Source organism: Sardina pilchardus, chromosome 17 (assembly GCF_963854185.1).
Source record: "Sardina pilchardus chromosome 17, fSarPil1.1, whole genome shotgun sequence".
Classification (NCBI taxonomy): domain Eukaryota; kingdom Metazoa; phylum Chordata; class Actinopteri; order Clupeiformes; family Clupeidae; genus Sardina; species Sardina pilchardus.
The window spans coordinates 4,309,280-4,319,440 of NC_085010.1; the positions used below are offsets into that span (position 1 = coordinate 4,309,280).

At 43.6% G+C, this 10,161-nt stretch overlaps 1 protein-coding gene across 2 annotated transcripts; it reads left to right on the top strand.

The window, feature by feature from the left end:
• Nucleotides 1-3,165: 3,165 nt before the first annotated feature.
• Nucleotides 3,166-8,905, top strand: myoz1b (myozenin 1b). 2 transcript variants are annotated; one of them, XM_062518246.1, is made up of 6 exons: nt 3,166-3,378; nt 4,473-4,559; nt 6,483-6,649; nt 7,106-7,181; nt 7,414-7,588; nt 8,204-8,905. In XM_062518246.1, the coding sequence occupies exons 2-6, from the start codon at nt 4,475-4,477 to the stop codon at nt 8,433-8,435; spliced, it is 735 nt and encodes a 244-aa protein (XP_062374230.1). In that variant the 5' UTR covers nt 3,166-3,378; nt 4,473-4,474; the 3' UTR covers nt 8,436-8,905. The 2 variants fall into 2 exon arrangements, with proteins under 2 accessions (XP_062374230.1, XP_062374229.1); XM_062518245.1 differs by having other exon boundaries at nt 3,172-3,378; nt 7,094-7,181.
• The last annotated feature ends 1,256 nt before the right edge of the window (nt 8,906-10,161 follow it).

Consider the following 10,161-nt stretch of genomic DNA (forward strand, 5'->3'; position numbering starts at 1 on the left):
TAATGAATATGCAGCATTATCAAATTTCATTATGAACCTTTACATCACAAGATATTGGAACAAAAATATTTTGGCTGAGGAGTTTTGAGTGGCACTTGGCAGTCATTTTGTTGAGTGAGCCAAATTAAACTTCAGGAGATCAACGTTGAAGTCTCGTGAGATATAGAAATTATTTAAATTGCATCCTAATGGGCAGGGGAGAGGGCTTCTACTGGCTACATTCATGTCAAGTTGAATGCATGCTATAATGGTCTACAACCGAAATTGAATTGAATGTGGCTGTGGTTAACGGTAGTAGCAACACCTGCAAACATCAAAAATTGCAGTTGGAAGTTATGTGTAAATTTATGTACAGCAAAGGTTGGCCTACATAGCCTACATTGTCTCCTGACTGCAGATGCAGTTTATTGCCAGTTTGTAAAGTATAGGTGAAATAGGATGACCTTCTATATCACTTTTAGTCCATATATCATGCCACTAAAATATGAAGTGCAAATAAATAAAAAAAACTGTGACATACCTTGAAGAAATGTCATATTTACTTTTGGTTACACTTGCATAATCTGCTCACAGACCACCTACAGATCCTCAGATTACCAGCAAACTATCTGTTGACACTCTGTAAACTGCAATTTATGATCAAGGTGAAGGTTAGGGGTTGAATTTAGTTAGATAAGGTGATGTTCAGTAGCTGGTCAACAATTTTTTTTATTTTATACTCGACATGAATTTTAACAGATTATCTGTTAAATCTGTGTGGGCGGACAATCCAAGATCAGTGTTATCTAACTCTTCCTTTGCCTTATGAGAAATATCCATTATTAGCTAGTTTTGTTTGGTCTCCTGGTGCAACCAAATGTAGGGCAGAATACTTAGAAACAAATGATGAATCTTCTTGTTTTTGATCTCTGAAACTCTACCAACTTCAGTGTCATGAGTCAGGCTGCCCTATGACCCCTATATGCTCTTTGACCCCGGATCATATGTCACCAGTGCTAACTTTGGCTGCTGCTCTTACTTTATGGGACCTATACACATAAAACAACTGAAACATCTGTCCAAAAGAATGGCTCTCTTCACTTTACCTCTTTGTAGAACATAAAAGCCGTTGGCCAACTTGAAATTGAACGAAGAGGCAGGTTTCACATTCTTGGTGTCTTGATCATCATCATCATCAGTAAAGGCCAATCAAGGTTGTTGGTTCTCCAAAATTGCTACCAGAATCTGTAGAGAATTGTTTATCAAATCAGAATTTTGAACAGGTAATCAACAACCTGTGAAAGAAGAAGCAAGGTTTTCCAGCCAATACTGTTTCAGCCATGAAATCACAAAGGCCTAGATAAGTTTGATTCACTCTCTGTCACTGTCTAGTCTTGCAGTGCCATGAGATCAGTATTTGTGATATCATTATCGGTTTCAGTGTAATTGACCTTTTGTCCCCTTTTTAAGGACTACAACATCCAATATCAAGATATTTCTGAAGCCTGGTTAACATCCGACCACTTCTCAAATCTCAAGTGATTCATTGACTTGTCTTGTACACAAAGGTTTTGCATTTGGTTGCTTACTCAATTCCAAAATACAAGTCCATATCTGTTTAACCCTGTCACCATCAGCACAGTTGTGTTGAATGAATTGCTCTATCTGTCATCATATAGAGCCCGCCTCATGCCGGATAAGGGATTGTGATTGGTGCCTGGATTTTTTTGCAATGTTGGAAATGGGTGTCTATCCTCCTTGCCAGACTGACCTGCAAGGAGGACAGACACCCCCAAATTTGCCATCAGGTTCATACGGGTTCTCCCAGGCTAATATTTTGGGCAAATATGGGCATATTTCCAAATTTTTTTTAAGCACAACTTGAACAACAAGACGCTAATAATGTTAAGGGCATAGCCTAGGTTAGTATGCTATTTTGCAGTCTACTGCATATTAGTAGATGTTCATAAATAAATATAAATGCATATTTTTGCTTATGTCTATGTTATCTCTGTCCTTAGCCTTAGGTGGTGGGTTCTGCTCTGACTCTCAGTGGGCTCTCCTCTGGCGATGACCAGTGCCGGACTCCCACCACTCAGACATTTGGGCTCCACTGTGGGCCCCCCACCTCCAGCTCCCATCCCCACCCCCAACTCCCAGCCCACCTCGATCCTGTCAGATCCTGCACGCGCTCCCTGGCTATTTATAGGGCTGTTAATACCCGAGCATTTGGTCAGACAGCTAACAGCTAAACTCAATCTGTTTTTTTACAGTGTGATTATAAAACAAACATTTGAAGAAGACAAGATGAACACCAGAAACTCGGTATGACTCTCTGCCCAAAACATTGAAATTTAAAAGAAGACTTAAGAGACACCTTGCCATGTCAGTGCACAATAAATACTGTGACAAGAATTGGCTGAACAATATAATCTTGTTCCTTGAAACATAAACACATATCATCTCATGGTTGATTTGGGTCCCTGGCATGCTTGGCATTACACTTGCAGCTGAAAAGAAAGACAACTTCTCCTCCCTCTGTGTTCTCAACTTATCTACAGCTGAGGGCCTCTAGCTAGTCTAGAAGCAGGTTCTGAAGAGTCACTCTGTATCAACTGTACATCTTGCCACTGGTCTGGGCCTGACTAAGCAGCATTTCAGCAGGCATAGGGTGAGTGGTTTCTGTTGACATTCTTAGTCCTTTCTGTGGAACATGAAGTCCCTATTTTGGCTGAGACCTTTCTTAGAGGAGATCTTCAATAAAACTCTCAAAGATTAAAGCTTGTGCAATAATGTTTGCCAAAACACAAATCTCAAGGGATGATGCTCACTTGAGAGCAAAGAAGCGAGAGGCAGAAATTGAAAACGCCACACTGGTCAGAAAATAAGCATGGGGCATATAAAAGCACCCAGCACTTTCAGAACTTCGACTTCAAAGATCACACAAATTGGAGAAAGAGGAACGGAGTGATTCACAAGTTCTGCTCCCCAATACTGTCCTTTCCCTTGACTGTAAGAGGGCCCCTCTCAAAACTCCCCTTACTTTGTTGATCTATATATAGTAATGAGAAGCATCTGCAAGAAAGTATCAGTCTCGGATACCACCAGCGGCCTGTTTGCCTAGGCCATGCTGCTTTGTAGCAAGCAGCTCAGTGTAACCCCCCCCAGGGCCCAGCCCCCTCCCCAAAGACTGCTGTCCCTGCCACTGCTAGGGTTACACTCTTCCTGGGATGTAGAAGGGCAAGGCAAGAGCAAGTGCAAGCAACAGTGGTGGTTCGGACGTGCCAGAAACTCTGGGATTGTGGAATAATCCAAAGCTGCTTCTTCCCTGGAACGTTTGGGGTCTGTTTTGAAGTGGGTTTTAGTTCTCTTTAATCCCAGGGACTCTTTTGGTTTTAGGTAAGAGGGCCTTTGGATGCTTCATGCTTGCATGGATTTCAGACTTTGCATGTCTTCCCATTCAGGCACGCCAACAGCCTTGAAAGAGACTTGTTGCTTCGGATGGCTTATGAGGACAACTACCTCTGGTGTGACCATGAATTAAATATCTGATACTGGCCAGTACTGGCCCATGTTCTGTGGTAGACGTTTTGCCTACGCACACACTTAAGCCTTATCAAGAACCTCAAGAACCTTTGTCAAGACCTGAAATTGCATTTGACTGAAATAATTGGTTTTACCTTTTTCCAGTTAGTGCACAATTTATAAGCTCAATATTGCCTGTCACGTTTTCCTCGATGACTCACACATTAAACTTTAAACCTATGCCAGTGTGGGAGGCAGTGTTAAGACTGGGGCGTGTCAAAGCCAAATGTCCAAGATCTCCCTGCTTCACATATCTTCTTCAAATATTTAAGATGGCGACATCATAATGTTGAAGACGCTTTTGAAGTACAGTAATACTTATCCAACTTTACATAACATTAAAATGGCCGTGTATGCCTATGTTTAAGTCCACCACACAAGTAGCAGGGACATCTGGGAATGTGCTGACTGCATCTCTCCCTGCGTGTTATGGATTTATATAGTTGGCTAAAACTGGACTACCCCAGCGTGTAACAGGAGCTGGAGATGTAGCAGTGCTCGGTTTATAGTCACTTCTCAGCTTCCAAAAGAGACCTCAGCATGAAAGTGATTTACTCAAAAAAATGATATATATATATATATTTCTTTTTTATAACTATTGCTCAGTTGCATTGAATTGAAGGAAACACTAGACACTTTGTTTAGTTGATCATAAAGACAGACATTTTGAATGGCTGTTTGATTATTATACTGATGACAAGATAGTGTCTGCCTGGCATCCACCCAACTGTGCATGTTTATTAATAGATATAACTCAACAAATATAAATAATTTTGAAACTAAATAATTACTTTCTGCTCATGACAACTAAGTGAGCAACTATGTTGCTGTCCCAGACTGTGTCGCATGTTACCTCCATCCTAACTGGGTGGGATCGTCTGACCTGATTGTGTCTTGTGTCCACTCAGACATGCCTCTGTCCGCCCCCGCCCCCCCTAACAAGAGGAAAAAGCCCTCCAAGATCATCACCGACTTCACCAACATCACACAAGATGGTAAGTTTGCTCAGAGTCCCACACAAGGTGCTGAGTTAGCAGCTATTGTATGAGATAATTACTCCCAGCGTTCCCATGCGTCCGTAAGCTATCACCAATTAGCCCTCTCGCTCTCTCAGTGTCTGTGGACGACACTGATGAAACGGTCAGTCAGTGCTACCGCGTGAGATCTCCGAAATCACACAGATGGCGAGGTAACTGGTGCCACCAGCTCCTCTCTCGCCTTCTCTCTGTTCTCAGCTCCACAGTTTATTTTCCCTCCCCTCCTTGGGCCTGCTCCCCCAACCCCCACAGAGGCATGTGACTCAGCCAGTGATGCATGGCAGAATGTTCTAAAATGTCACAGCCCATTATAAGTTACCCACTCTGGTATCTTCTATCCCCGAGTACCCCCTCTCCTTCTCTCTCCCTGCCCGTGCTTGAGGAGACTGCATTGCATGGCGTTCTCAGCATCAGGGACACTGATGTATTCCCTCTCCTCTAGACCTTTGCTTTTGCTCCAGCCAACAGCAACTCAATACCCTTTGCATACTTCGCACCAGTCGAAAGGATAAGGCCGTAATTGCACCGGACTTAAAATCTAATACAGTTTCTAAATGCTAGTAGTGTCATGGAAACTGGATCCGGGAAGGACACCAGAGTGTGAATTTTCAATTTGCTCGTCTGTAATACATTGCTACCAGTTCTCACACTGCGTTTGAATATAAACATTTAAGCTATGAATATGATGCTGACGAATTGCTTCACTAACAAGTAGTCGTCAAACACACAGATGAAAATGTGACACCAATGAAATTTTGTGTCCCGAGGTGATAATCAGAGTCTGCATCTACAAATAGATTCCACAGAACACAATTATCTTCTCTCAGGTCTGTGAGACATTTTGTTTGGCAAACCTCAGCTGAAATCTGTGCTGAACTATTTATGGGCAAACAAAGCAAAGAGAAACGGCTGTCCACGCTTTCTGTATCTCACTCACACACGCACACACACACACACACACACACACACACACACACACACACACACACACACACACACACTCTCTCTCTCTCTTTCTCTCTCATTCTTTCTCTAATGAGCCATACCGTTTCTGAGAACAATCTCTTTCAGAGGTGCAGACACACACCTCCTGCTTGCTGCTCCAGGGTTTCACAGCTGTTCTTAAGCACATGCAGTCAGTTCATTCATTCTTCTGAAAAAAACAAACAAATCAAAACAACCATATCAATAAATCATTCATTTATGCTCTTGACTTACATTTATCTTCAAGAGAATACTGTCACTGCTAACACATGACTAATCATTTAAATAACTATGGTATGGCTTAAAGCAAGTGTTTTTGGTAATCTTTGGAGTGTAAATAGTGTCCCATAGGTACAACAGAATTGATGGTGCAATGAATGTTTACAGAGTCCCAGCGGGCAGGGCCTAAAGTACAAAAACGTATTTTCATGTTGGCTAAATTTACAAACGACACCGATTCTGACACACCTTGCAACCCCAGCTCCTAGTTGATCATTTGTTAATGCCACCCTGTCATTGGAGCTGTCCTGTATTGTCACAGTGGTGACAGAAGCATTAACCTTTGGCTACATTTCAGCATAAAAGCACCTTTGTGCAGAAGGAAGGAACTGAATTTCACAAAATCACACAAGACTTTCTCCCATCAGTCTGTCTACATGTTTGTTGCCATCTCTATTAGCAGAAAAATACCCAGAATGCTTCTTTTATTTTCTGAATACCCTGCTGAAATTACCCATTATAGTAAAAGTGAACATGACACAGGCAAGGTGGAGAAATCCTTAAACATGTTTAAGGATATCTGTAGGGTATCTAATGGGGGCAAGATTAAAAATGGCACACCACAAAGGCTGCCTGTCCTCTCTGTGTCCTTAAGCCTTTATCTCTGCCTCTGAGCAGATCAGGAGTCCGACCCTGAAGCTAGCGAGTTTGACTTGGGGACCAAGATCAAGACCCCCAAGGACACCATGCTGGAGGAGCTGTCCCTGATGAAGAACAGGGGCTCCAGGATGTTCCAGTTGCGTCAGCAGCGCGTGGAGAAATTCATCATCAGCACTGAGCACATGGTGAGAGCACTCACAACACACGCCATGCACACTGGGATGGGGCCGCAAAATCAATGTGCCAATATGTTTTAAGACATCAATACACTGATACACTGCAGGTATCAATATTTTTGTCCCATGTGCATGCAGGGCCAGCTCCCTATAGGTATAGATCATGCATATCCATTAGAGTCCCTTGGAAGCGGACTGTTAATGGGAGAGTACACAGAGTGGCCTGCTCAGCCCGGGTAAATAAGCCTAGATTGTGCACTGTCACTCTGGACTCTATAAAAGTCTGTTACCATCTTGATTTACTAGTGTGCAATTGCATCTGTGCAAGTGTAAAGGTGAAAATGATTCAGAATGTTATGCACTGCAAAAAACAAACACACACACACACACACACACACACACACACACACACATTCTTGATTAGAGTCTACAATTATCTGTGTATTTTCCAAGCAAAATCTTCAGGAGCTGGTACCATCTCTAGGCTGCGAGATGCTTCCCCCAGTTCCCCCAAAGCCTGCTGCGCCTGAACCAGTCAAAGGTACCTTTCCTTCTCTCTGGATGTCAGACAGTCCAGATACTTTCCATTACTTGATTGCATTGAGCACGAACAATAAATTACTACTCCAAGATACCCATTGGCATAATACACTCAAGTGCCTCTCACAAACACAGAGGAAAGAGCAGAGGTCAGACTGTCATAGTTCATATAGTTCACTAGGTATGGCTGAGAAGGAGGTGTGTTAAAACTCTCTCTCTCTCTCTGAGTGCAGAGGAGGTCGATGAGGCTGCCGAGAAGGAGAAGAGGAGGCGTGAATATGTCAAGACGTACATGTCTCCATGGGAACGTGCCATGAAGGGAGATGAGGAGCTGCGGGCTACCATGCACTCAAAGATGCCTGGACCACATGTGTACAAGGATATGCCCAAGTTCAAGAGCTTCAACAGGTAATATATCAGCCCAAGCACAGACATGTCACCAAGTAATATAACCTCACCATTACCATGCTAATCAAAGTGGTGGGGGGACAGGGGTTGAATAAATAAACACGGTCATGGCTGAGGTGTTTGAAAAGTTACTCACATTAAACAAGTTTATACACAGAGATGTAACAATGGAAGCAAACAAGCATTATGAATGCTGGTTTTAAGAGGACAATTATCTGTATTCTAATAAAAAAAAAACCTGCACCTTCCTTTTAGTGCATCAAGCCTTTGGCTTTAAAGAATTATCCCTGATGTGATTGACAGAAATGATAATCTTGTCTCCTTTTGTAGGTGTGACATATTGCTTCTTATGCATGTACAGTTTCTGTTGTGTCTGTGCATTGTGAGCTATACACCTTGCGCTAACAATCACAGCTCATTACAGTCAGTGCAAGCAAAATGCATCGTAGATGTAAATGTACAGTAGTAGTAACTGTCGCTGTTCAGGGTAGAATACCACAGAACAAGAGATGGCAAGATGAGAAGTCATCTAGGATGTGCAACGGGTAAGTTAGTGCTTGCCCCAAGCCCCCCTGATCACCCCTGATCTCCTGCTTCCTCTTTCCCCACTCTCAGAACGGCATTACCTTTTGGAGGCTTTGAGAAGGGCTCCAAGCTGCTGACCTTCCAGCCACCGGAGTTGATTGCCCCCGAGGAGCCCGAGCTGGTGCCAGTGCACCAGTGTGACATCCGCTCCCGGCCCTCCTTCAACCGCACGCCCATCGGCTGGGTGTGCAACGACGAGCACAGCCACATCCACATGGAGATGGATGCCATACCATTTGATGGGGAGACCGACGACCTCTGAAGATCTTGCCTGCATGCAAACTTCTAACAGTCACCCACCCACACACACACACACTCAGGCACGCAAGCGCCTGCACACACACAGACATACACACACACACACACACACACACACACACACACACACACACACACGCACACTCTCTAAGGCAGACTGCACACAAATTCTAAGACAACAGGGACCTTGTGCAAACATGGCCCCAGCTTATACATAAAAAACTGTGATAGGTCTTTACTTGCTTGCAGGTTGAAGTGGTTTTAGGAGAAAATGGCCTAAGTATGTTGCTATGCGTGCCAACTTTTCACACCTGTTATCCCTGGAAGTTATCATTTACAAGGTTTAAAAGAGCACTGCATTAGTAAAGAATATTAAGATGAGGAAGATGATGAGACCTGACAACTGAATGACAGCCTATCCTTCATTGTTTCTGAGTATTGATACATTAAACGTTTTATGTGATGTAAAGAAAAGCCTCTGCTTCTTTGGTGAGAAATGTGTTAGCTGTGTACCTATAAGTTTGTTATGTTATTTATCCTTTTCTCTCCCTGTGGTGGATGCTCCTGCACCCCTGGCAGGCCCAAAGTTAGGAGTGTCGCTTATCCTTTAAGGTCGATTTGAGGTCTGAGAACGGAGCAGTTGGAAGCCAATTTCATGCCCCCGAACACCAAATTACAAAATAGAGGCTTTGCATTTACGTAACTGTTGTTCTTGTGAGTGCGTAGGGTCGGGTTCCGCTAGATGGTAGCAGGAGGCTCAAATCATAGCTCAAATGCGATGATGTCAACGCAAGAGAAAAACAGCGCACTCTCGCGAGAGCTCGGTGCTTTGGCTGCAGCGCTGGATGGCGCTGGCGGAGGCTCGAGGATCTGAGATTCCTCCCGGGTTGCATTCGGGGAGGACACGGGACCGCATCTGAGTTAAGGCAGGAGGTGAGTGAGCGCTGGTTACACGTGATTGACGGCGACAACAACATCAGGACTCAGGAGGTTTGTGAAAATTAAAACCCCTTTTAAATTAGCATAAAAGTGTAACTTGACAAGCACTTAGGCTCGTTGATCCTGTGCAGATGTTATCCAATTCTTGTGACTCTCAGCCAGACCACTGCATGTGAAGAAGATGCACGAGTCGCTTTTATGTCCTAGGCAACGGAGCGCATTGCAACGCTGTTGTGCCAACGACTGCCCTTTTCGCAGGTAGCCGGATGAGCTAACGTTGCGGACTGCACAGTCACACTCAGCATCTATTGCCAGAGTACAGGCTAGTTATTGAGCAGTTTTCTGGCAGACTGTGGCTGCCGGGTCGTAAAAGCGTGGGAATGTTGGCAATATGGGTTTATTTATTGCTTTGTGTTAGAAAGCACATAGGGAAACATAATGCCGAACTGTGATGGCACATTTAACCATTGCGTTGTGATGCTTTTGTCAGACATTACACAAGAAAAAAATATTTACTTGTTGAATCAACTCCGCCTGGTACGTCCCAGAATTATCTCTTTTCCTGGAACGGGTTCATTTGTTACTTTTGCTAATATTTATTATGAACGTTTTATTCGATTCGTTTAACTGCATTTCCCATCACCAGACACAAAACGCTTGTAGCCTATCCTATATTTGACACGACAGCATCAGCACATGTACTCGCTACCGCTTCGAAATCGAGGTGCCTCTGTAATGCGGTGACTCCAGTGGATGTGACTTTCCCAATTGTCGGGAACACCTTTGTTGTG